The sequence below is a fragment of the Poecilia mexicana genome, unplaced genomic scaffold (assembly GCF_051168715.1).
Source record: "Poecilia mexicana isolate PSO_F unplaced genomic scaffold, ASM5116871v1 scaffold_8, whole genome shotgun sequence".
Classification (NCBI taxonomy): Eukaryota; Metazoa; Chordata; class Actinopteri; order Cyprinodontiformes; family Poeciliidae; genus Poecilia; species Poecilia mexicana.
This window is the reverse complement of record NW_028263377.1, coordinates 14,648,766-14,676,152: the sequence shown is the minus strand read 5'-3', so window position 1 is coordinate 14,676,152 and position 27,387 is coordinate 14,648,766. Positions and strand designations below refer to the sequence as shown.

Sequence of the window (27,387 nt, the reverse complement as noted above, 5' to 3'; positions counted from 1 at the left end):
AAAGAGACTTTAGACGCGCAACGAAGAGACTCCAAACAGCCCCAGCTGTAAAATTCCCAGCTGAGCCACCATTTTAGTCCTGTTTATGTGTTTTTCTATTATTATTAAACGGTGCGCAGATTGTAAGCAGATTTATTCAGCAAGAAGTCTGATTAGCAGTGACAACAAAGCAACAAAGTGAAACCAATGGCTCGTTCTTGCAGAGGTGTCACATGTCACCAGGGGGCCATGCGGCTTGCTTACAGTCGGGAAGTAGAGGCACTTCCTCCTTCCTACCTCTCCTTGTTCCGAAACCCCGTCTGTTGAAACAGATCTTTTCAATGGGGAGCCAGGGGCCTGTCAAAGCTCCGAAACACTGACTTCGTTTGAGGGAGGGGAGGTTAGACCCAAAGCGGCGGCGAATGTCAGCCGGATCGGTTCTGAAAACCTCTCAGATTTAGTGCGTAAAACAAAAAGTGACCGGAGTGAAAATAACAATGGCTGCGACGTAGCGCAACTTTTGGATCCAGGGGTGGATGATCAAGAGTCGGACTCAGTCGGTGCTGCTGGTTGGTGACTTTTTTTTTTGTTTTGTTTTCGGAACTAGAAGGAGACTTTAAGGAGGACTTTCAGCATGAAGAAGCAGTTCAATCGCATGAAGCAGCTGGCCAACCAGACTGTTGGAAGGTGAGTGTCGGATCTGGTGGCATATGCTGCGCTTTAAACTGGCAGACTGTTAATAATGTTAGATGTGGTTAGTTTGGGTCTTCTGTTGTCAGCCCGTCTGCTAGTTGTTGTGGGCGGCGTCGGAAGGACTCGGACGTGATTTTAGGGAAGGAGAAAAGTTTACATACTAGTTGAAAAACATGTTTTATGTAGTTTTGTTTGTCGTCGACAAGCCGTGTGAAACGGTTTAATAACTGGAGGCGTTTAACTCTTAAAAAAAAAATCCCCGAAAAAGTTAAAGTTGAACGCTTCCTCAAGGTTCGCATCTTATATTTTTATTCAGAATTTTACCCTTTTTGAATTTAGCTTATGTTTACTGCAAAACTGGAGGCAATCTTGCTGAATATTTTATCTTGAACAGAATGACTAGGGGGCAGACCTAACCTAATCTAATGTACGCGGTATGTAACAGTGTTTCTGAATGGGACATGGGCGTCTCCAAAACCTTTTCAAATGGGCGACGCAATGGGGGCCAGTAATAATCCTGTGGTGGCACACCCAGTTTTTTTTTAAATGTATGCAGATGTGGCAATAGGTCCAATTAAAAACAATTAGGCTGATATAAATAGTCTGTAGTAGTTTATAAGTTCATGTTTTTATGTACTCGTTTTCTCTTGTACGTGACTTTAAAACTCAGCAACTCCGATTTGTTCTTTTTTATACCAAAAATATGTCAACCTGATAATCATTAGAAGGTGAGGCCAGGAGTTGTTGATAGACATTCAAGAAGAAAGTGTATGGGGGGGGGAGGAAGAATAAATAAATTAGTATTATCAAATCATTTATTTTTGTTTCTTTCTTAAATCCACTCATAAATAAATAGAACACATGTACAAATGTCTGACATGAAGGGTGGGCATGCTTTAACTCTGAATTATGACTCAAAGACATGAAAGACTTAATGTGGGCAGACACGTTCATATTATTTCCACTTTTTTAAATGGATAATTTTATTTATATTAGAACAGTTTTAATATTATATTCAATATACTATAAGAAAGTGATGTAGTTTTTTTTTTTTTTTTTTGGCCTTTAATAAAATAACACTAAAAGCTTCACAATCGACTGCCTACAGTGTTAATATTACTAGGTTAAGGCTTAACTTTTTGATTTACCAGGATTAGTTCTGAGAACTTATATATATATATATATATATATATATATATATATATATATATATATATATATATATATATATATATATATATATATATATATATATATATATATATATATATATATATATATATATATATATAAATGTCCCAGATGTAGATTTTGTACTCTCCTAGAGTGGAATTTCTTCAGATGTGGTTTAGGACTCATTTCCTGATGGCACAGCTGATTAGACTACCCAACCCAGGCCTCTGCCCTCTTCACTGTCCCTATGGGGCGACCTCGCCTTGTCCTCTGTCAGCCACAGCAGAGCCAGTGTTTCCACCTATTACTGTACACCACTGGTTCCTCTCCATGCACAAGCTTCCTCAGAATGACTTGTCCATCACTCCGAGGGGCTTTGTCGTGGATCCTTCCAGTTGTTGCTCCACACACGTTGTGCAACGGCAGTAAAAGTCAACTAAGCCACTGTCAGAGGTTGCTTTATTGAGAAGCAAAACTGTTGCGAGCACACGCCCTCCCTGGATTATTCCCTGGGAAGGATTAACTCTGCTGGAAATGCTTAAAAAATACAAGTGCAAGCTAAAAAAAAAAAATAAAAAAAAATCATAAATAGTTTAGGTTCTTATGCTTAATTAAAACCACAACCAGCTGGTTCTGACATAATCCTTTTGAAATTGAATGGAAAGTTGGTTCTAATGCACAACAAACCACGGCTGTACGAGTCTGCATGAGGTACGACAAACGCATAAACAACAACACAGCTGGCCTTTGCAGATAGTGTGTGGTCGTCGGAGCCGGTTGGGACAGTTTGCTGCGGGCAGCACGCTGAGGGGATTTTGTGGAGTAAGCAATTCCCATCGTCGAGGACCGGGGGACGCTGGCTCAAACAAAGAAAGTCTCTTTTCTTTCCATAAAGGAGGAAACCAGCTGGATTTGCATTCGATTAACAGAAGGAGGCGGTTGAATCACCAGAGCTCAAACACACCAGTGTTTACAAACAGCTTTGACCGAGTTATTTTAATAAAATCAGAGGCTGCAAAGTGACTCAGGAATGTGGTTGGATTTATATTTCCTTCACTGCATTTGCTCAGCGCGGCTTCGTGATATCGGTACGTTGCGCGTGACGTCCTCATGCGCAGCGCACGCCCCCCACGCCGAGCCTCTATCTGAAGGAGTCTATTCTTAGAACGGTAGCTGCTGCCCAGCTCTTAAGCCGGATCAATGCTAATTCAGTATTGATAAGAATCATGAGGTTGTTTTTGTAGCTTATTCCTTTAGAGTCTGCAGTCTGATGTGATAATGTGATAAGAACGGAAACTAAAGTTCTTCTGTTGGGATGTCGTGGTCCTGTCCAGCAAACCAGTCAGTAATTAGGAAGTGAAACAAAAATAAAATATAATTCCCAGCTATTCTTTGACAAAAATGAATTTTAAAAAAAATCTCTGACTGCAGTAAAAGGTAGTCTTGCTTTTCCTTTTTTAATTTTATGAACAGTGAGGGCATCTGAGGCCCCGAGTGAGGTAAGCCTTTACTGTATGCAGAGGGTGGAACATAAGGATCATATTCTAAGAAGCTCATAACAGCATTGTGTAATACCTCACGTCTGAGCAGGAGATGGTTAATTGATCCCTGCGAGGTTTAGATTCATGGCGTGCGCTCAGACTGCTGCGGAGACAGACGAGATCTACAGGGAGTTTTGTGTGGAAACAAGCAGCACATTTGTTAGATATCGACTGGAAGCGATGCTGGTTAAAAAAAACAAAAAAAAAAACACGTTGGGGCTTTTTTCGACCTGCAAACTCCAGGTGCTCTAGCAGGCATTCTGGCATCCCGTCAACATTTCCTTGAAGCTTTTAGAGCGATGACATGACGTTGTTTATACCCGGATTGTGTCGCAAAAAAAGCGTGCTGTGTGTCTGACATCAACAAGCCTCATGGCAATTCTCACCCTCATGCATGCACACATCGGGGCCCCTGTTGCCACAACAAACAGGGTGCCGATGAGTCAAGAACTGTGTTTTTCAGACTGGGTGGAGGAATCTGACAGGTTCAGTTTGGCCTCTGGTGCATACTCGTCGAAGCCGGCTGTACAAATGATGCGCGTTAATTTAAAGCTCACATGCTCTCTGACAGGCCTTCGTAGCTTAATACCAGGTTTCTATTCGCTGCAGGCGTTTGTAACAACCTGTGCACAGGAGGAGAGCGGCTGGGTTTGCTGACCTGCTTTAGTAAACCCCAACCAGTGTGGTTGAAACAACGTTGGATTGTTCTCAAAAAATGGGAATAAATGCAACGTTTACGTACACAAACACATGCTGGTCAGCATCACGGGCTCTCGGATAAATCTTCTGATCTGTGTTTTTCCTCCACAGAGCTGAAAAAACAGAAGTCCTGAGCGATGACCTGCTTCAGGTAAATATCACGTCTTCAAGTGTATTTGCTGTAACGTCTCTGTCTATGATTTTATTTGTTGTTTTTTTATTTTCTGTTGGCCTATTTTGCATTACTTCACTTGATTTATTACTATTTTACATTTTATTATTTAACTTTGCTTTAATTTTACTTATATTTTTATTTTATTTTTCTTTCTTGTTTTATTCTTTGTTAGCTAGGTCATAAAATGTTTTTTATTTTATAAAGATTTTCATTACTAAAATATATTATTCTGAATAATATTTTAGTGACAGGCTACTTTATATAAGTGAAATGTAAGCTGCATTAATTATTGCAGCCTTAGCAGGAACAGCTGAAGCATCTTGCTTTTTTTTTTTTCTTTTATGTGGCTGTAATTCAACATTCATCTGTATTAAAAAGCGATCTGGTCTGAGTTATGTGTTACATCAGCTTTTGTTGAACTAATCTGCATGTATAATGACTTTTTTTTTTTTTTTGGTGGGGCACATTTTCTGGAGAGGGAAAAAAACTGCAGAAGTTTCGAGTGTAGCGTTCCCATCTAAGACTCTGTTAAAGCCATCATGCCTTTGTTTGAAGCCAAACTTCCTTCTGGGCTTTGAACCGCTTGTGTTTAAATGTTTCAGCAAAGTTTAAATCACAAGCGGTTGTATGCGGTCGTACATTCGATAACGCTACACCGGCACAAGGTAAGCACTTCAAGAGAAATGCCTGACTGCTTCAATGGCGAAGTCAGTTTCGTGTTTAGGAAATCAAAGTGGATGCACGCCGCTGGGTGTGTGTGTGTGTTGTTGTTGGGGGATGGGAACCCTTTGGCTTGTGAAACGGTGAGATCATCTTTGGAAAAAAAAAAAGTGGGAATAAATACAGCGGAAATGAATAAAAGCAGCGCAGAGAGGTTAATCAGTGCAGAGTAAATCTTCAATAACCCTCATTCGGCCTCAGAAGTGGAGGCTTTATGACCAGCAGCGGTGAACTCTGGACCGTATGCGGTTCACACCCAGTAACTCCCAACACAAACTGGTGCTAAACATAAATATTTCCACATAAATAGTACTGCGATCTCGAGCTAAATGTATTTGTTATTTTCGTAAGCCAACAGAAGAGAACAGACCCAGCCGTCCCACTGAATGCTCTTTCCCGTCTTTGGCGAGTTTTGTGCTGCGTTAGACATTCCTTAATCTCCGGCTCTTGGCGAGGAATGTTATTGTCAGGAGGTCAGCATTGTTAAAGTAGCTCCAACGTCTTTTTTCAGCTCCGGCTTCTGACAGGATTTCTTTTGAAATGGCAAAAACACGTCATGCACAGATCCTCTGTTAAAGTTTCAGGTCTTTGTGACCTAAACACACCAGACCTCGGTGGATTACTTACAGAGTTGTTCCACCTTTAATGTGACACAATTGCTGGATAATTTCTTCAAAATTCAGAAACATAACAATTGTAATGAAACATGAACAAATATGTTGGGATATATTTTCCCTCTGGTCCTGCACAAGTTCTCCAAATCTTTTTAATTGTGAATGCATTTTTTTTTTTTTTGTTTCGTTTCTGGTCTATAAAGATTTAGTTTCATTCTTCCGTGGATTTGGATATATGCTTGGATTTGCTGTGATACTAACAAATACAATCCCAATTCATCTTCAGGCCAAGGATGCTCCAACCCAATAGAATTTAACTCCACAGCATGATACAGCCACCACCATGTTTCAGTGTGGAGTACTTGTCTTGCAGTTGGAAAGTTGTGGGTTCCCTTGGAGAAGGTAGTCGGCGCAAAGTTTCCATCTTATCTGCACATCGATGTGTAAATGTGAGGGTGTTGTATGTGGGGTTTGTTGAAAGACACTCTAGTGCTTTGAGCAGTCAGTATGACTGCTAAATTTGGGCATTGCCATCTAGGAATATGCCTGAGCCATAAGGAAAGAAGAAATTCACTGATGAAATAATTTAACTTCATATCTTTGGGCAGTTATTGCTGTTTGGCCGAGGTCACATGACCCCAGCTCATAGCTCTGCCCCCCCACCCCCAGGCTGGTGCAGTAGGCAATAAGCATGATGGGAGCATCACTTCATGTACCTTTCTTCTTACCCTGATTTGCCAATTACTCTGTATTGGCATTTCTAAACTCATCAGACCAGAAAACCTTCTACCATTACTCTAGAGTTCAGTCTTTATGCTCCGTATCAAATTGCAGCCTTTTTTTTCCCCCAGTTACCTTCGCCCATCAGTAGTTTGCTTGAGGCTAAGCAGCTGTTTAAATCCCAGTCCCTTCCCTTCATATTGTGTGTGTGTGGAACTATTGAACATACTCTTGTAATCACCGATCACAATCATCCAAGATTTTGTTCCAACCACAAATTTTCCATAAGTATGATGGTTTCCCACAATTCTTCCAGTTTTTATTAATTCATTAAACAGCCTGTAATACAATATTTGTTGGTTTTTTTCCCCCTTGATGCATGACAATGATTGGACCCTTCTGAAACAAGGACAGGATTTGTCTTCCCATATGGTTAGTTTCAGAAATAAGGTGCTACTTGGTGTATTACTAAGAATTTATTTTATTTAATTTTTTTTACCTGCTGAAAAAGCCAAGAATCTTCAGTAGGATAGTTACTACACAGACAGTTATTTGCTCCGTTGAAACCAAATTGACTTTTACTTTGGAAAGGTAGAGAAACCGCTTTGCCATCGGACATATGCCAGGATCTTTCTGCTAGAATGACGAAACAAAATCAAAATGTTTCTTAGCAAGGTATTAGCTTAACTTTATGCAACCAGGTAATTGCATTTTTTATGTTTCACATTTCCTTCTCTAATTGCGCAGCTTTCAGTCAAGTTGTGAGTCACTGTCAGAAAAACGGGCGACATTAGATCTTTGCACTTCTGCTGGCTAATGATTTGCATGTCGCTAATAGTCAGTTGTTACATCTGCAGTGATCTGAGTAAAGTGTGCGGCTTACACACATGCAAGAGCAAATCAACACTGTTGTTTAATCTCTCTGCCTGGAAAGGTTTTTCTTCCATCTTCCAAGCGTGAGACCAGAAGGGATCATTTTTCCTAACCCACTTCCCACAATCTCCTGCATCTCCCTCCCCCTTTTCTACGAACAGTCCAATATGAAACTCGACTCTGTTATTTCCATGCTGTCATAGTAATCTCTTCTCTTGCATTTTCCACAATGCTTTGCATTGGGTAAGACATTTCTCTTGTTTGGACTCGTCCTGCCTCAGTGGGAGAGTCTGGGAGGCTGTCGGACTGGATTGTATCCTTGCTTGCCTGATCTCAAAGTGAAGGGCATCGAGTTGGAACTGGTTCCAGAAGTCAGTATTTGAATATAACTGAAGATGAGATATCCAAATGGGGTGTTGGATACTCTGCTGTGCTCATATCTAGTGGTTACATGGTAAGCGAGTACTGCATTGGGTCAGTCGGTGAGAGAAACTTTTGGTGATTGCACTTTTGGTGTGATCAAAAGTGCATGATCGTACACCAAAAGTGAATTCAAACCACAATATAGTATAGTTTTTTTTCACTGATCATCACAAATAAACAAACGTTACAAAATAGAGGATGGACATTCTGTGTTGTTACATATTACGTCACACCGAATAAACGTGGGCAAGAAATTGACTTTTTACTTTCCAAAATGCAGATATAGTCATATGATAAGCTACACTCTATGACTTAGTTGATTGTTTAAGAAATTGTGGCAGAAATAACTGAAAGTAGTTTACTTTTGTTAGACCTTATCCACTGCTTTATTTGTCGTGTGAAATTGGCTTGACTCTTTACTGTGGTGCTTCATTTAATTTAGATTTGAGTAGGTTTGTTACGCACACAGCTCTCTGGGGCATTTCATTCAAACTGAGGTCTGGACTTTGACTGGACCATTAAAACACCTTGGTTGTGTTTTTATTGTCCTTCTGTTGTGTATTCGTTGCCGTGCTTTGTATCATTTTCCTGTTGAAGGCCCAAATCTTCAGGACATAGGTCATCATGTTTGACTATAGAATACTTTGCTCAACTCGGAGACTGCAACCTACGCAGTTCCTGGGGATGCAAAACAGCCCACGTCACTACACCACCACCACCACACTTTCATCTTGGCATGGTAGGTGATAGGTTTTTATTTAGACATCACACTGTGTGTGTGTGTGTGCGCGTGTGTGGGGGTGTGTGTGTGTGTGTGTGTGTGTGTGTGTGTGTGTGTGTGTGTGTGTGTGTGTGTGTGTGTGTGTGTGTGTGTGTGTGTGTGTGTGTGTGTGTGATTTGGCATCTCTATTGATTCAATCAATCTAAACAATATTTTCTCCAGACATCTTCTTTTTTTTTTTTTCCAGCTCAAACTTTTCAAACTGAAGTTTTGCTGCCATATTTGTTTTAGCGAGTTGAAGCTTTCTCACACACTCTCTAATTGTAGGTGAGGTCTCCAAAATATCAGACATAGATCTAGGTGTTGCTTGTTGTCATGCCTGTGAGCATCGGATGGCCTGACTTTGAGGACGATCACTCCAGGAAGATTAGCAGCTAACAGTCTTTCTCTCTGTCGAATGGATGGACTGCAGAGAGAGGTCTATCCATCCCTCTCTATTCAAACCTTCCTGGATTTTTGGGGAGAAAAAATTGCTTCTCTAAACTGATTGCTGATGTCTTTCCAGCACACCTGAACAAAGTCCAAATCAATAAAAGTCTTGCCATTACAGAGGTGGTCTCGTTTGCTGATGAAGCAGTTAAAGAGAAACAACCTGCCGTGTTTCACGTCAGCTCTTTGTTGTATCTAAACCAAGTCGATTCTCAGTGTTAAGATTTCCCCTCTCAAATTAGAGTGGCTTTCACCTTAATTATATAACCACTTGATAGTTTGAATTTAAAACTGCAGAAGATCTGACCACGTTTTAGTAAAGCCAGTTTGCATTTGCATAAAACTGATGTCTTTACGCCTAATGGCTTCATTAGAGAGTTCTGGCAAACAGAGTTGGAATCCCAAAATTACTTAAAGATGCTGTTTGAGGCAACTTCCACTTCGTTCGCACGTCATCCATTGCCAGCCGATAATCCACAGATTAACTTTAAACCTGTGTCTTTCAACAACAACAACAAAAAAAAAATAATAAGGTGCACATTTTTATTTAATGAACATTTTTCCTTGTTTTCACATGTACAGTTCTTGCTTAAATCTCTGCTTTCACACTAAAAAAAACGTCCCTGTTTGCAAATATGCTGTAATTCCCCTAAAAAAATGTTTCTGCGTTCAGCAAGTATCTTCTGCTCCTATTCAAGTCGTGCACTTCATGCTTTAACTTTGTATATAGGAATGAAACCAGCACTCATTTACGTTCTGCACCTGCAGATTATCTACGCTCTCTTATGGAGGAAAATTGTGTCATGGTAACAGTTCCAGCTATAAGACAGTTTTACTGACATCACTACCTAATTTTCACCACAGAGTCAGAGCTGAGAGTCCGCGCAATCAGAGGAAGCTTGATAAGAGAAGCAGAAAACATTTTTACAAGAAGCATTACATCCGAGTGCAAAAATATTTTTAGGGATAAGCAGATCAACATTTCAAGCAAGCAAGAAATTTTTTTTTAAAGTGTGTGCATGCATCGTTTTTTGGAACTCAAACTCTTTCATTAAGTTAGCGAAACAGTCACCACCTCTTATGCTGGGGTCATGGTTGTCAGCTGGGGTTATAAAAGAATCGAATTCAAATTCATCTCTGTTCCGGGACAGAAGAAAATACTGTGCAGTTCTGCACAAAGCACATAAAATAGTCTCTTTATTCTCTGCACCAAGCAAAGGGTGCCAGTCCCCTTTTGACTGCTCATGACTGAAAGCACCAGAAACAAGGTGACACTGACAGATGAGTCATATTTTGACTGGATTTGGCCTATGACAGGATGAGGAACACCATTATGTAGGGAAACATCTATGGTTTTCTGGGTTTGTACATCTTGAAGGAGACCACAAGGCAGACCAAGAGCTCACTGGAAGGGCTTTACGTCCATTTTGACCTTGAAACATGTTGGCTGCAGCCTGATCTCAGATGAGCAGAAAGCAATGGATGGATGGTTGTAATGACAGTCAGAATCCTACTTAAAAATGTATCTGGTTTGATTTGATTCATCACTCCAAATTGAAAAATTTGCTTGGTTTTTAATATCCCAGAAAAGGGGGAAAGCTGCAAAACTGCTTCCTTTCTTTCTTTCTTTTTTCTTTTTTTTTTTTTTTTTTGCATTCTGGTTTTCAGAATCACATGAAAACACTTAGACACTTAGCTTAATTGAATTTGGACTTTAAAGTAAAGCTGCTCAGTCTGTTTTTTACTTCCAACTAAAGCAACTTTTCTTCTCAGCTAGACAAGCTCTCTGGAAGAAATTTTAGATTCAATTCTTACTTCAGGTTCATCGTTATCTTCATAATCGTTAGTTCCCGCCTGCCAGGTCAGCCAGCTAGTCATCTTCCAGTTACCTCGATGATGCAGCTTTTCAGTCTACCGAAGTGAAAACGCGCCCGTCCACACGGCTTCTGAGTCACTCACTGAACATTCCACATTTCTGCTGCTGTGGGTCAAAGGTCAGCAACTGGAGCTCGCTGTGCTCAGTTTTCACTGCTGCTTGGAAAAGAAAAAGCGCAGAAAACTGAAAGGTTGGCAGCGAGTGTGAATCTTTGGAAAGTGTGGTAACAGCAGAGTGGAAGCAGTCATCTCTGTGTGTGAGCTTGTCTGGGACTATTATCAAGAGATTTGCCCTGTTCTTCCCCCCTCCCCTCCCCCTCTTGTCCAACTTTTAATCCACCGTTTTATCGGAGTGTGTGGTTGAGCTTGTGCTTGAGAATATTTAACTGAGCAAGAACAGAGGTCTGAGTTTGGGAGGACGGCGAAACCAAAACACGAAGACACTCTTAACCAGAAATCTTTGAGAAACCCACCAAGATTTTCCTTTTCTGAGAGACTTACTTCTGTACTTAATCTTTATATTGTCTTGTTTGCTCTGTGTTTCCTTTCCTGTACACTTCCATCTCTTATATGCTTGGAAAGAGTTTGCACTAAAGACACAGAATGTGATCAATATGTCTGTAGCCCAGCCGTCTCACCCACACTGCAGACTCTCAGAGCTCTTTCTTTTCTTTCTTGGCGGACGTTATTGGAAAACCTGCAACTAATCAAGTCGTCACCAGATATTCCTAGAGTTAGGGGTTGTATTTATTGCATCTATTGTATCTTCCAGGGTAGAAAGTGGAATCCAGCTGAGATATTGCTCTAAAAGGGAGCAATGAATTAGAGAGGATAAAACTGAAGGAAGAGGATGAGATCTGACAGCAAATAGACTCAGATCTTTGGGCGCAGCTGGTTGTTTACATCAAGAAAGGAAGAGGAAGATAATACTCAACAGGCAGGCAGCTATTTGTGGTCCAATGTAAAAAAAAAAAAAGAAGAAAAAAAAAGAGCCTGCCCAGACCTCAAGAGAAATACATGCACTAAGTATTTTACAAATATGACATATTTTACCTCCTGTATAACCACACACCTGCATTCTTCACCTGACAGACTTAGCGTCACTGATGCAACTGCTGACTATTTTCCACTAATTTGATGTCTATCATGAAGTAAATAAAAAAACTAATATCGCAAAATTACAATTGTTCAGTTCCAATTTTTCCCTGGTTCTCCTTATAATGCACTTCCTTGTGTTTTATCGTTGTGAAATTATCCCGAAATCAGTGCCATCTTCTCGGATATGACTAAAACGCTTCCTGCAGCTGCGCAGGTCACATGCAAACAACTTTTGCAAGAGGAATTTGGTGAAAAACTGGTGCTTAAAGTGGGAAAACAAGCTAAAAAACAAGTTCAACTGCTCAAAGAGCTGAAACTAGTTGTGTTGTGCTTCATGTGTTGTCACTAGAGGCGTTTGCACACGGAGGTTTGCTATCAAATCCTGAGTCTAGATTTTATCCAGACTAAATAATGAGTTTCAACAAAATATCAAAGCAAAAAGAGATCCTCAATGTGACATCATGTGACGTCAAGTATGTTTAGATGGCATACTTTATCTGAGGTTTGTGTTTCTTTCACTGTTTGAACGAGGGTTGTTTATAGTTACAGCGTCAAGGTATGTAAAACAGCAAGTAATATCTGTATGACAACTGCTCGGATAACCTGTTAAGTCAGCTTTGCAGTCAGTATGATTGTTTTCTATAGTTTCACATGTCTCCGTCAGAAAAGCTTTCCCTGCCCTCATCGTTAAAGAGCCCCATCACTGCATTCCCTCTTGACTCATCCTCGTGTCTTTGCTGCTTGTTGTTCTGCTGCAGAACACAGTCAGATCCTCCATGACGTCCCGACACCAAGGACAGGACGGAAACTTTTGCAGATGAATGTGTGCTCATCCAGCCTCTGTGTTTTGATTTGTAGCCCTCACCTGGGTCGTATATGTTGAACAGGAAGATGGAAGGTTTATGTTTCCTTCATCCTGGTTCGAACCAGCGCACTGATCATGTCCTACTGTTTTCTTTGTTCGCGTTTTGAATTGTGTTTTCTAATTTTTTTTTTTTTTTCTTTTTGTCTCATGCGGTTCATGCAGATCGAGAGGCGGATGGAGCTGGTGCGCTTGGTGTCGCACAACATGCACAAGAGGCTGGTGTCCTGTCTGCAGGGTCAACTTGGCACCGACACAGAGAAAAGACATGTAAGAAGAATGTGCTATCGCTGTTAGCCATTGCTCTGTTATCTGAGCTGACCTTTAAACGAAACACAACTTTACTGTCAAGTCACGTTATAAACATTCGATGCGTTGCTGTAAAAACTTTGCAGATGCTTCTGTGCCACATGGATGGCATGTACAGAGATTACAACTCCGGCACACCTCTCAGAGTTACAGTAACAGGGATTGGTGTCTTGTGCAGTGAACACATGGCATCTCTTCTTATGTAACACATAGATATGAAAAATGGCTTCCTGCCAAAGTCATAATCCCTGTAGAGCAGCTGCAGTCGGTGTTACCAACGAAACTGACTGCTCTTGTGTTCTTTTGCCAAGCTTGTTTGTGGTGTTGTCATTCAAATGATCCAAACAGTGACTTTCCTAAAGTTATAACTCAGCTTCAAGTCGTTTTGTTTCATAAGAGCCTAACTTCGTTTTTACGTCCTGCTGCAGAAAAAGCTGCCGCTGATGGGCTTGTCCCAGACCATGCAGGAAGGCGGAGCTCAGCTGGGAGACGAGGGCCTGATTGGGTGAGGAAAAACTGCAGCACTCCTCGAACATTTCCATGTTTTGTCACGCTACAACCATAAAAATGAACATATTTTATTGGGTTTTTATTTATTTAACCCTTTTTGTGCCGTTTTGTGAATGCCTCTGGGGTTTGTTGAAGGACATTAGGGAACAAAGGATGTTATGAAGATCTAGTCAGAGGTAAAACTGTGGAGGAGTTTAAAGCAGGGTAAGGTTATAAAACAACATTCGAAACTTTTAACACAGAGCTCTGTTTAATCCATCACCCCCCCTCCAAAAAAAAAGAACATGCACAGATGAAGAGAGCATTAATCAAAGACACAGAAGACGACCGTGGTAACTCTGTAGGAGAGAGCTCTTCTCGCCATTTTATAAAAAATGGAGGAGTCAGCATCATGCTGTGGGAATGCTTCAGCTGCAAATAGTAAATTTGCAGCAGCACTTCACTCGAGCTCCTTTTCAGATAAAAAATGGGCAAAAGTTGGTAAGACGTACAAAAAAGATATCTCTATAAAGTACTGCCTCAGAGGTGCTGAATGAAAATGTGAACCACACTCTTTTGGTAGTTTCTCCATTTGTAATAACACTTTAAAACCTTTTGCTTCTACATCACATTTATACACAATTTTATGCTGGTCTATGACATAAAACACCAATGAAATACTTTCTTTTTTTTTCTGGTTGCGGCTTCACAAGAAGGGGAAAAAGTTTACAGGAGTTCAGGAACTGTGAAGCAGCAGCATTGACCAGCACTGTGACTATTTGAATGGCTGAAAAATTACCTGTCTCTGGTAGAAACTGCATGTAGAATTGTGAAAACAGTGACATTATCATATATTTGTGTGCGTTGCAGCAAGATGTTGGAGGTGTGCGGGGAGACCGAGAGCCGGTTAGCCACCGAACTTATGCAGCATGAATTGCAGATCGAAAAAGATATTCTGGATCCTCTCAACCAGCTGGCAGAGGTAAAAAAAAAAAAAAAAAAAAATCACCGACATAACTCATTTTATGCTCCACAAACTATTCGGTATCTGTCGCGCAGCTGCTCTGTAACAGTTGTTCTGTACACTGAGGCATTAAATTCACTGTGTAATTCACAGACTTGTAGGAAAGACGTTCTCAATGCTGCGTTACGCGTTTAGTCAAGCATTTCTCATGATTCCTGAATGTTTTTCCCACAGGTGGAGATTCCTAACATACTGAAACAGAGGAAGCAACTTGCCAGGCTAGTTCTGGATTATGATTCGGCCAAGACGAGGTGTGTGAAGGCTGATGCCTATTTTTTAATTAATCCACAATTTATGAAGGTTATAGTTTTAAATTTTCAACTTGACATGAAGGCTTGGTTGTTGTTGGTATAGTTTGGGCTAAAAAGGCTAATTTTAGAGATGATCCTGTAAATATAGTTGAAATAAAATAAAATATTTTTTCCACTTTGGTAACGAGCAAAAAACAAAAAAACAATGTTTAGCCTGATTTAATGTCAAACACTTTTCAGCTTGGCCCATGAGTTTCTATGTGTCTGGAGTGTGAGATGGCCACTTCAAAACACTGACCTTATTATGCGTATTACGCTTTATATCTACTTTAGTGATACAGTGAAGTCTACTGTCTATGTTGAAGACCCACTGGCACCCAAGTGTTTACTTCCGAAATAATGTCTTCACGTGTTGCTCAAGTATTTCCCATGATGCATCCATTTTTGAAAAGTGGATTAATACTGCCACCAACTTTCCTTACAATTGGGATGATGTACCGAGGCTGGCAGTCTTCTCCTTCATATAACGTTGTCATTATGGCTAAATAGGGTTTTTACGTTCATCCTAGTATAGGACACGTCTTAAAAAGCTGAAATCTGGTGTTTTTATGTCTTTCTCTCCGAAAGACATAGAGATCTTTGTGTGATTGATTCACGCATTTCGTTCCAAATATGTTTACCATGTGCCACAGAACCCATCTCATAGACATAGACATGAACCCAAATTGATCATTGGAGATTCTCAAGCTGTTTATTCTTGCATATAATCATTTGAACACATGTACGGGGCATTTATATTCATCCGGAAATTGTATCCAAGGATGAACCGTCTTCCGAAATTCTTGGCTGATTGCTTTTCATTTCTACATGATATCACACAAAGAGGCAGTATGTGACTGAGATGTTGCCTTAAAATACATCCGCAGAAGTGCCTCCATTTAATCTTATGAAACTTGCAAAGCCATATCATCATCAACTGGACTTTTCCAAGTTGCTTTAATGTGGCTGTAGTTTTCCTTAACTTAAGCCATATTTAAAGAGAGCTAAAGCAAAATGTCTTCAAAAAATGGTCTTATTTTGTCATTTAGCAATAAAAAGAATTCTGACTTATCTAAAGCAAGAAAGATTTAATATCAGTCAATGAGAAAAATAGGTTGTGTTTTTCCATATACTGTATATAAATGTGTCTTCAACAGTAAGCTGCAGTGTGATTTGTTTTATGTTCTTCAGGTGGTATCAGGCAACAAAGTCCAACAACCAGGCCATGGCAGCTAAAGTAGACTCACTCAAGGATGAGATGGACGAAGCTCTCAATAAAGTAGAAATATGCAAGGTAACAATCAGTAACCACGGAGTAATCTGCTCTGCATGGACTTTAATGGAGGCTCGTCTGAGCTAATAGGTGTACATTCCTCGGTTTAATGAAGTGTCTGAACAAAGAAGGCCTTGCAAGAATGGCTCCAGGCAATAATGCCAGGAAGATTATTTGCGGTGTAGTGTAATTAAAGGTCAAAGCTTTGTCATGTGGGGTTCATCAGTGTCGTAATGAGGAATTTATGGTTGACGCTCAGAACAAAGGTTAAGGATGCTGTCACCTTCATTCATCCCACAGGACCAGCTGTCTGCAGACATGTACAACTTTGCCTCAAAAGAGGGAGACTATGCACGCTATTATATCATGGTGAGTGCGTCAAAAGTTCAATAGCTCGCCTCACAATCCAAACAGCTGATTCGTGGATGGCAATGTTTTGTATTTGTGTGTGTTGCAGTTATTAGAGGCCCAGGCCGAGTATCACAGGAAGTCTCTGTCAGCTCTGGAAGCAGCTATCCCCACCATCCAAATACAGCAAGGTGAGGACATGCTGTTTATAAGAAGATCCACGAGTGTTTGCTTTATTCCGCGGTAGCGTGAAAAAAGTCCAAGCAGGCTTGTGATCTAAGCCAGCTCGATTGCTCTTGGTGTGAATCACAGTGAGAGTTTCATTTCCTTTCAGTGCAAACAGAAGAGGATTGAGTTTTGCCTGACAAAGGAAAATGAAACCACCAAGTCAGAATCAGTCAGCTTATCAACTGATGCAATAGTTAGACCCTGTTTCTGTAGAAAGGTTGGGAATAGATTATCCTCCGACTATATGAAATTGTATCACAAAGGTTAAATTAGCTCAGTGAATCATAGGTAATTGATTGTGAATCCCGCCTCTCAATGATTGCTTGAGAAAGGCCCCGGCCCTCCTGGATGGATGGATGATTTCAGTTTTTATTGTAGCCTTTCTATGGTTGGGATTGAACCGACGCATTCTGGCAATCGGGTCTGATGCCGATGTTATTCTTGGATCCGATTTAAGGCTGAAGCCACCGGAGTCCTGTGTTGCTTTTCCCTCTGATTTAACTAGAGCTTTCAGCTGACCGGCTAGAACACATTGCAAACACCGAGTTCCCAGTCCGATACTTCATTCAAAGAAGACACATAAAACCACGGCGGCTTTGAAGTAAAATATCACACTACGTTTCATCAGTAATGAATGTACTCACTCACTGTTAAATTTGGGTTTTGTCAAGCTCTCTAGTTTTTCTCTTATCTAGTTCTTTTGATAGCAACAGACATTTTGTCCCAACTGGAGATTCTGCAGATCAGACTTAACATGCAGCTCCCACATGGGTTGACTAAGCTAAGAAGGCTGCCATAATGTCCTGTCAACTTGTGATGTGGATGTTTCATTGTTTAATCATACATTTTACCTTTAGCTGTGTGTATTTGGGTCGACACACACAGCCACAGTCCTCAGTAAGCTGACTTTCTACCTGCTGGCTATGTTGTCTTGTGAAACGGTACCCTGAAGTGCTAAGCTAACGCTAGCAGGGTTCCCTCTGTTTTAATAAAACTCTTTGATAATTTGGCTCATCAAAGAGTTTTATTAATTTATTTATTTATTCTGTGTTCGAACAAACCATACAGAAAAGACAATTTTAGTATAGATACATCTCAGAAACCTAACACTACGTTAACGTGAGACTATAAATGGAGCCTAAGATGAAACCTAATTTGAATAACGAATTCTGCATAAAAAAATCAGGCAGAAGGACTTTCATTTAGCCTTCGAGTCAGACTAAAAGCCACATAAAACAGCCATTTATCATTCGCCTCCGACATGTTGATGTATTTCATTCATGTAGATTCATGGACGGAGAAGCCTGCGTTTGGCACGGCGTTGGAGGAACACCTGAAGAAGAGCAATCGAGAGATCGCTCTGCCCTTAGAGGCCTGCGTCATGATGCTGCTGGAGACCGGCATGAGGGAAGAGGTAAAGATGAAGGGAAGGCATGAGTCAGAAAACAACCCACCAAAGTAGGGGCAAAGTTGATGCTTATTAACCAGAATTTCAACATAAATCTTTGGTCATAAAAAAAAAAAAAAAAGAAAGTAAATGCTCGTCTCCGTTTGAGCTGGAAGGAGAGGAGGCTCCATAAAGGATGGCATCTACAGTCTGGAAACATCTGTTGCCAAGTTTTGGTCAGCTAGTCTTAGTTCTGCAGGGATAAAACATGTGTATGTGTGTGTGGACATCTGTTCGCCATTAGCTTCTCTGCTGTTGCACACTTTTAAATGTAACAGTACTGCTGAACTCCCTGTTGACTGTGATTTAAAGCATTTTTATGAAGTGAAACCAAACCATTGTGCTGCGTCTGTCTGGTGCTCAGTCAAACAGAGACAAACGATTCTGACGATAACAGAACGGTTCCTCTCTTGTTTCTGACAGACATCTACTTCTCCTTTCCTATTCCCGGCGCTGCTCTAGCTTCTTGAATTTTTAAGGTGTTAACCAGAGCTGGGTGCAACAGTGCTGATTTTTTGTTTTTTATTTACCTCCTCCCACCCCCCACCCCACCCTCTCTTTCCCATGTTCCTCTAAGGGACTCTTCCGGATTGCTGCTGGAGCTTCAAAACTTAAAAAGCTGAAAGCAGCACTGGACTGCTCCACTTCGCAACTTGAGGAGTTCTACTCAGATCCACATGCAGTCGCTGGTACAACTTCCGCTGTGGTTTAGTGAAAAGCAAAACCATTTTCTCAAGATGCTTTTTTTTTTATTTTATTTCTCATAGTATTTTTGTGCTTTTCACAGGAGCTCTGAAGTCTTACCTCAGGGAACTACCTGAGCCTCTAATGACGTTCAGCATGTACGATGAGTGGATACAGGCCTCCAAGTAATAAAGCGTACACACACATACACAGATGGGATTTTTAATATCCTGCAAGACATGTTTCCTGCAACTAATGCAACTGTTTTCTGTGTGTTTTCAGCATTTCTGACCCTGACAAACGGCTTCAGGCTCTCTGGGTGATATGTGACAATTTGCCAAAGGCTCACAAAGCTAACTTTAAGTATGAGAATGCTCAGCAATGTTTCACTTAGATGTTTGGAAATTACGTCACCAGAACTTAAATTGCACTTTAAATACCACACCTTTTGTAGAGAATTTATTGTAGAAATTCGATAGTAATAAAAAAGTCAAAGTAATTTAATTATGGATCTTGAAATCTTGGAACAGTTTTAACGCTGTAAAGTTAATCACCAATAAGTAGTGGCTGACGTTGTAGCAAAAGAACAGATAATTGTACATTTCACAAAACTCCCTTTTATAACTGATGCTAAAGAGCATGAACACATTACTTCAGTCTTGGCATTTCTTCACTGGTTTCCTGTCAGTTTCCCAATTGATTTTAAGATTTTATTGCTTACTCTTAAAGTTCAGACTGCTACAATCAGCCAATTTCTCACAGATGTCCCAAGACTCAAATTGAAACATAAAGTGACTGAACCGGTTTATTTATAAAGTGCTAATTGGAAAAACAAATGTTAACTAAAGGGAAACTTACAAAAAATTTAGTTTTAGATTACATTAATTTAGAAAGGTCACACCAGTTGAAATGATCAGAGGTCACAGGAAATCTTTTTGTTTTAGTCTGGAAAACAGTGACATCAAGTGGTGAGACTGTAGTTTGCAACAAACTCAATAATATTGCGTTAAGGCCAGTGTGCCAGAATATATTGATAAAATACATTGACAATCTGTTAAAAGGTTAGTAAATAGCAGTCTCTGCCTTCAATGAGTAATTCTTAAAATTAAATAAAATGGAACATCTTTTCACATTGATGTAACTTGGCTGTGTGCAGGTAAAGCTGCTTTGTTTTGACTGATAAAATAATATTTAATTTTTAATAATGTATCTTGAAGGGTGTCTTTATGTGCCCCTTTAGAGCAGGGGTCTCCAAATCCAGCCCTCAAGAACCAGTGTTTCAAAACTATATTTCAAGCATGTCATATGATATGAATATAGATATTAAACATATTTACAGAGAAATTCAGTTCTGAATATGCCAGAAAAACAACAAAAGGGCTCAGTCATTGAAGACATAAGGTGATTATGCAGCTTCATGGTAACTTTATTAAATCACAGCCAACACAAGTCTCTTATCCACCAACTTATAAACTGGATTGTAAAAGAAAAACAGTTTCTTATGCTTACCAGGGTGCTGGTGGTTTCTTTTCCAGGTATTTGGTGAAGTTCCTGGCTAAACTGGCTCAGGAAAGCGAGGTCAATAAAATGACTCCCAGCAACATCGCCATTGTCTTGGGGCCTAACCTGCTGTGGGCAAAAACAGAGGGGTAAAAGACAGGCTCTTTGTTGCAGTTCTCTCAAATGCTTAGTATGTCCATTTATTCCCGGCTTTTGTTTGTTTTATTTTGCTGCTGTGTCACTGCTAACGCAGGACGCTGGCAGAGATGGCAGCAGCTACTTCTGTCCATGTTGGGGCCATCATAGAACCCATCATCCAACATGCTGATTGGTTCTTCCCTGGAGGTAAATTGAAATTAGCTCTGATTAGCACCTAATTAATCAGATATAGTTTTTAATCATTCCCCACCAACAACAAACAGAGTTTTGACAGTAAACGGTTGATTCCATTTCTTTCTGTGTTGTGTCCCAATTAAATGGGAGATTTTGCCTCCGTTAATCGCATCATCTCTTCTTTCTTTCTTTCAGAGGTGGAGTTCAATGTTTCAGGCATGTTTTCCTTGCCCAGCCACCCGCCGACCCCAGACCTGGAGCCCGGGCTGGACAGGAAGCGGCCCGGCAGCATCGGGCACGAAGGGGACGCTCACACGCCCCGTAAAGACAGGTACCCGTCTCGTCCCAACCTCAGCCTCAGCCTGCCCCTCGCCCTCCCCTCCCGCCCCAAGACACTGAGCAGGCAGGAGTCGCGGGGCCCGGCAGTCTCGGCCCTTTACGTAGTGGCCGACGAGTCCATCACGGTCACTGAGACGCCCACTGAAGATCTGCCTAGCCCAGACTTCAAAGCTGTGCCGTAGCAGCATGTAGCATTAATGAATTCAGTTACTGACCAGAGAAAGAAGGGATGATGTTTTCTTTTATCGCTGCACTTTTTTTTTCCCTCATCTGTTGGCAAGATTTCACTACAATTTAATCACGTACCGTTTCATGGTAATGAAACTTTTTTTTTGCTTCTTTATTTGTTTTGAAGAAACTTTCATTGTCGGGATATGATTTTGTCTGTTTCTCTTTGTATTACTGCTCTGTACTCTTGTCATCTTTTTAATTTCCAATTAAAGCTTAGGTCTCTCTGTAGGTTTATATTTTGTGTGGGCTTCATGTGTTGCTTTTTGTATCTCTGGTTTCGCCTGTAACTTTTATAGAGTGCAACCCAGTGTTGCTCGGTTTCAGAGGTGACTGCTCTCGTGGTTTTATGTGCTCTTTTGGTTCTTCCTATTGGCCTGGTTTCACTGCTCTCAGGAAGTACTGTCTCTCTCTCTTTTCCGTATGTCTTACACCGTCTCTCACTGCTCCTCGCTGTCTCTCTCTCTCTCTCGGTCTCCTGCTCCCCGTCACTGTTTGGTTGGCGTGTGGTTTTGCCCTCCTGAACTCTCTTCCCTTTCCCCCTCCTTCGTAGCCCTGTTAACAAACATCCGGAGCCCGCTCCACGCAGAATCGGCACTGTAAATAGAAAGCAGACACAACTAACCTCACCCACCTTCCAACCCTCACTGCCTCCTCTGGAAGCTGAGGGTTCCTGCCAGTCTGAGCTGCAGTGCCCCCAGGTTCAGTCGCCAGGTCCAGAGGCTCAGCAGCCGGGTCTGATCACCGCTGCTGCTGCTGCTGCTGCTGCTGGTGGTGGTGATGGAGGCGGTGAGGCTCATGGGGGTGGGGTCCAGGCAGCCGCAGTGCAGCCTCAGGGTGTAAAGCAGCCCAGCGCAGAGGACAGCAGGTAAGGAGCGAGCTGAGGTCGCAATAGTACTCCACCGTTTGCTCGCAACCAATCAACCAGTCCGGAACCCGCCCAACCTTTGTGTTTGCCATATGTTTGATTGGTAACTGTAAGAACCACTCTGGATGTCTTAGATCAATGACCTCCACCTCATGCACAGCATTTTAATTTGGCTTCCGTGATTAAGAATGCGATGTAAATCACGTTTGGCTTTGATCGTGCAGTTTATTTTTTCTCTGTTCTGCTTGCGATCCTATTTTTAACAATACAACGCGCTTCTTTCCGCCTGCTAACCAGCACGTTCCAGTGCTCATCTGCTTCTTGGGCTTTTTTGTTTTGCATTCAACGCGTCACTGAAACGGTTTTGTGTCTGCATCGACTGACCTTTTATTGTTTTTGCATCTTGTTCGCCTAAATCTGAGTGATTCCTCTTGTTTTGACCTTTGTCCAATCTCGTGATGGAAAATGTATGTTGATGTATGTGTGCATGATCTATTTTTTTTATTTTTGATTTTGCACCATTAAAAAGTGTTGTGTCATAGGAAGGAGAGTATTGATGTGGTTTAACGCTTTGCTCTGTTGTATTTTAACAGCCAATCCCGGGAACCCTTGTCCACCCCTCCTCAGCAGAGGAACGGTTCACCTCATCTTACAGTCGGGACCCCGCACTCTCAGAGTGGGTCAAGAGGGCCAAGTCCTCATATGGTCCGCAGAGGTGAGAATGGAGCGCACACTCATTTTCAGTTTACAGCGTTCTGCAAATGTTTTCACACTTTTTATTTTTTATTTTTTTACTTTGTTATATGTTGATGTTGTCATGTTGATTTATCGCTAAACATCTCAATAAATTACATTGAAGTTTGTGGTTGTAGCGTCAAAAGACATAAAAAAAAAATGTCAAGGGAATAAATAATGTCTTGTTGATCTTCTGCACTGAAGGTACCAAAAAGCAGGCACCGGCTCCGCCCAAGCAGCCAAGTCCGTTCGCCTCTCAGTCCAACAGCCCCCAGCCACCAGCCTCTCCCGGTCACCCACCCCTCACAGCCCGTCGTTACTCCAGCAAAGAGTTCATCCAAGCCCCAAACCACCCACCGCCACAGCCCCCTCAAGCCCACCAGCAGGCCCAGGGAGACCCCTCGCCCCCGACAACTCCCACTCCGCCTGATACTCCGCCACCGTACGCCACTGGATCTCTGCCCCGCCCCTCCAGGCCCGCCCCGAAGCCAAGAGTGCGACCCAGCATGCCGCCGCCACCGCAGCCCCTGGCTAATGACAACGGTAATGGCATCTGCAGCTCTGCATCCAAGATCATAACAGGTGATTACATTGTTCTACAGGTTCGGAAGCAGAGTATTAAAAGCTATTATTTGATTTAACAAAATTCAATGAAAGTTAACTTTATCAGGCAGTCTTTCGTTTTTTTTTGTTTTTTTTTTGTTATTTTTTACATCAAGTTGTAATTAGTCCTGGGTCTTTGTCACATCTGTTAAGCGTGTTGGATTTTTCACAATATTCCAGATGCATGTTTATGATATTAAAGTAGCCGATTGTGACGGATTCTGCAAGCTGTTCACTTTTTTTTGGACATTTGAATAAAATTCTTCTTCTTTTTGGTTCAAGTTGAAGCGAAGAAAACAACATCTCCAGCCATCTTCCAGCAACTTTTCAGCAATCTTTTTTTATTTATTTATTTTCCCCCTTTCTGCTCGTCTGCCGATAACCGTCTGAAGCTTCCTCTTAGGGTGCTGCTGTTTTTAGATCTCTAGCTTCTTCTTATGGTTTCACTGTCTCGATTTGTGTCACTCTGAACGGAACTGTGTGGTGATCTGAAGCATGACAGGAAATGTGTGTAAACATTGCAGATGTCTGAGCTGCCGACCTGCCTGTAAGATGAGCTTTGCCAGGCAGGTGATGGTAAGGTTCCTATTGGCTGGGTGTGTTGGCACTTTTTACTGCTTCATGTTTGTCTGTTTTGGGGGGAAAAAGCAACTAGAGCTTTGTTGCATGTCTAATACTTGTAACACAGACAGGTGCATGTGCATCTTAATAAGTTGTGATATCATTAGAAGGTTAATTTGTTTCTGGTTATTCAATATATATCTAACAATCAAGAAAAGACAAAATACAGTCACATGACACCAATATTAAAATGACCCTGGGTTTTTGCTTCTCAATTATCTCAGGGGTTTTCATTTATTCTTGTTGCATGTACAATTTTCTACCACATTTTTTCCCCCTTCCACTCAACTTTCCAATGATATACTTGGAGATGGCACTCTTTAACAACGACATTTTCAGGCTTACACTCCATAAAATGTAAAATGCCAAGTGAGCAGTCTTCCTCGTAACTGCATAGATCAGAGGTTCCCAAACTGTAGGGCGCGTCCCCTAGGGGGGGACGCCGTGCCATTGCAGGGGGGGCGCGGGAAGCCGTCTGGATGAGGGAAAAAAAAACAAAAAAACATGAATGCTGTATGCGCTGGGTTTTTACCTTAGAATGGCCAACTCTCTGTTATTCCTATGTCAATTTGATACAGTAGGAGCTTCCACACTTCCCTTATCCGTGTCCTCTGTCACTTTTATCAGCAGTTAAAGCTGTTTAATCCGTTGTTAACATGTGGTAACCTGTTTTTCCGAACCACCTTTAAATGCAACATGAGCGCTACGACGCTCACACCTGTGCAGCAGTGAAGGAGACCTGCTGCTGCTGTGCAGAGCTACGCAGGTGTGTTAGAATCACGGCAGCAAACCAGCAAAACGCAAAGAACTTTTCACAGTTTTTCCCTCAAACTAACCGACTGAGTTGAGTAAAGCTGTTGGATGCAGGTAATGTTAGCTAAAACATGACTAGCTAATATCAATTCAGAACCTTAAGCTTGTTAACAATTAGCTTGTAGGCTACTGATGTTGTCTATGTTCAGCTTCGATTAATTTTGACCTGAAAAAATTTGATTCCCCCACCCCCCCACGGGAGCCAGGGCTGAGTATAACAGGGAGTCTCTAATAATCCACCCCCCACCCCCTTCGCTCACACATATCATTCAACCAGGCAGCTATTTGTAAGCCATAGGGGGGCCCAGAAATAGTTTGGAAACCACTGGGGGGGCCCAGGAGAAAAAGTTTGGGAACCACTGGCGTAGACCATAACATGATACTTCTGCAGTAAATCGTGCATGATTTTGAACAGGAAAAACATAATGGAATTAATCTTTGACAAATAAAAAGGGGTGAAAATGTGGAAAAACAGAACCTGTCTATGAATCACTACTTGTGGCAGAAAACTAACACTGTACACCACTTTGATTGCACCACAACAACAGTGGATTCATGGTGGTGGTGGTGTCATTATGCGGGGGTTTCATTTTTAGCAGGGACAGGAAGCTCTATGGGTGATGGGAAGATTGATGGTGCCGAAAGCTGAAAGAAAAACTTTGAGTGAAATATTTAAGATTTTGCAGAGGAGGTTGGGCAAATTAACTTTTGGATGTTATTCTAATTTACCGAGATGCACCTGTATGTTCATGTGTGAAGGCATGTTTTTGTACATTTGTCTGTTCATAACCTGCTTGCATTTAGGTTTAACCCCCCCCCCCCCGTCTCTTAACTGTTTGCTGTGACACTAACTAACGTGCTTCTAAACAGGATCAGACTTTTTTTTTGTACTTTCTGTAGTCAGTGCTCTTAGCCAGATCTGTGCCATACATTTTTTGTTGCATTTACAGATTAACACACCAAGGAAACCAAAAAAAATAAATAAATAAAAATCCCTCATACATTTTTAGCAGAATTGATTATATTTAAATCGCAGAAGAGTCCTTGGTGTCTTAAAGAATGTGGAGTTTGTAGCAGTGTGTGTCTCTGTGTGTGTGTGCAGCTGTTGGTTTTATTTCATGAAGTGTTTGGTGACTGCTCCATCTGGGTTTCTTTGTTCTTTTGCAGATGGAGGCCTGGTTATGAAGGGGATCACAAGAGCTTTTGTCCCTCAGGTGATTGAGGAGCAAGAAGTGAAGGGCTCTGCTGGTCAAGAGCCCACCTCCACCCTGCACCCAACCCCCCAAATCGAGGCAGAGAACACTGCTCTGTAGAATGCGCTCCAGCTTTTATTGTTCATTTAAGACAAGGCGCCAGGTCTGCTTACAGGATGCCAACAGCTTTTTTTTTAATACTTTGTCTGCTCCACTGAGTCAAACCAGAAGCCTCGTTGTAAGGTGGTGGCTTAAACCACAAAACCCATGTGCAGCCATCGCTTCCAACATTGAACTCTTATCGATGCACGCTCTGCTAGGTGTCTAAAAATTGAATTGCAGAGCCAAAGCTTAAAGGACCCGAGTTATACAGCAGCTTAACTGAGGGGAAAAAAAAAAAGAAAAGAATGCTGGAGAAGTTTCACCTTTTTGTACCTCTCTTTGTTTTTATGCCAAAGTGTCAAAGCTTAAGAATCCTTTTGGAGACGAGCATCTGAGTGCAGTTTTAGCTTTTGTTTTGAGATTTTAACCTCTGACATTTGAATTCAAACTGTCATTTATCGTGAAGCTAAACAGAATTTTCATCCTCCAAATTTGGCTGTTTCATCTGACAGAAATTAAATGTTCACAGTCTGCAGGGCGGTATTAAGAAAGCTAACAGGCCAAAGATGATTGTGAGTTGTTTAGCACAGATTAAGAGTTGCGATGACCAAATACATTGGGAAGGGTGCAATAAGAGATGCAGTCGTCTTCCGCTAATGGCCTGTTCAGAGCTCATTGCTGCATTTTCAGGTGGTTTTACAGAGACGTCTTGAAGACTACAACAGGGTGAGGTTTGATTGTCTCATTTTTAATCAGGATTCCTTTTTGACGTCCACTAAGCTGATTTTGAAATGGGAAAAGTCCTATTTGATGAGTCAAGATTTGCTTTTATTGTTAAAAGGGACAATCTTCTTTTTGTAATCACTCCTACTCCAAAATCAAAGCTTCGACCAAATACAGAAAAAACATTAAAAATCTTTATTTTATTTTTCTTTTCTTTGAAAACAATTCACTACGACTTTGTGGTCTTTTTTACTCTTTGGCACACAATGCATCATAGTTCTACATAATTAGTTTTATTCAAATCTTTAGAAAATAGGTTGCAAGTACAGATATTTACCCAGTAAGACACAAAAAAAACACAACACTGAATGTGAACTCATGAGATTGTTCTTCAGGCTTTACTTTGAATATAATTCACTTTGCAAATAATACATAGAAACAGTATTTTAGAGGACAAAATATCACTATTCTGGTTAATTTTGGCTAAGTCCAGTTTAACATAATATGTACATATTTTATATTTGCAGCATTTGTACCACCTCAAACATTTTCACAGCCACGTGACCAAATGGTTCAATGTAT

At 41.1% G+C, this 27,387-nt stretch overlaps 1 protein-coding gene across 4 annotated transcripts; it reads left to right on the top strand.

Moving 5' to 3' along the window:
* The first annotated feature begins 253 nt into the window (after positions 1 to 253).
* On the top strand, positions 254 to 27,030 carry arhgap17b (Rho GTPase activating protein 17b). Of its 4 annotated transcripts, XM_014968757.2 has the most exons (21): positions 254 to 666; positions 4,197 to 4,236; positions 12,821 to 12,925; positions 13,393 to 13,469; positions 14,324 to 14,435; positions 14,652 to 14,728; positions 15,959 to 16,061; positions 16,341 to 16,409; positions 16,498 to 16,579; positions 17,903 to 18,030; positions 18,641 to 18,752; positions 18,851 to 18,932; positions 19,030 to 19,110; positions 20,283 to 20,396; positions 20,501 to 20,592; positions 20,776 to 20,911; positions 21,701 to 22,015; positions 22,609 to 22,730; positions 22,955 to 23,332; positions 23,878 to 23,929; positions 25,955 to 26,108. In XM_014968757.2, exons 1-20 carry the CDS (start codon positions 614 to 616, stop codon positions 23,883 to 23,885), a joined length of 2,286 nt encoding a protein of 761 aa, XP_014824243.2. In that variant the 5' UTR covers positions 254 to 613; the 3' UTR covers positions 23,886 to 23,929; positions 25,955 to 26,108. The 4 variants fall into 4 exon arrangements, with proteins under 4 accessions (XP_014824243.2, XP_087864456.1, XP_014824241.2 ...); XM_088008330.1 differs by lacking the exon at positions 23,878 to 23,929 and having other exon boundaries at positions 22,955 to 23,293; positions 25,955 to 27,030; XM_014968755.2 differs by lacking the exon at positions 23,878 to 23,929 and having other exon boundaries at positions 25,955 to 27,030.
* Positions 27,031 to 27,387: the final 357 nt, after the last annotated feature.

Excerpts from the sequence above, each read along its gene's own strand:
- arhgap17b (XM_014968755.2), top strand. The coding sequence starts at position 614 with ATGAAGAAGCAGTTCAATCGCATGAAGCAGCTGGCCAACCAGACTGTT. Across the intron at positions 20,912-21,700 it reads CACACGCCCCGTAAAGACAG|CCCTGTTAACAAACATCCGG; the intron begins GTACCCGTCTCG and ends CCTCCTTCGTAG. Across the intron at positions 22,731-22,954 it reads TCCTCATATGGTCCGCAGAG|GTACCAAAAAGCAGGCACCG; the intron begins GTGAGAATGGAG and ends TCTGCACTGAAG.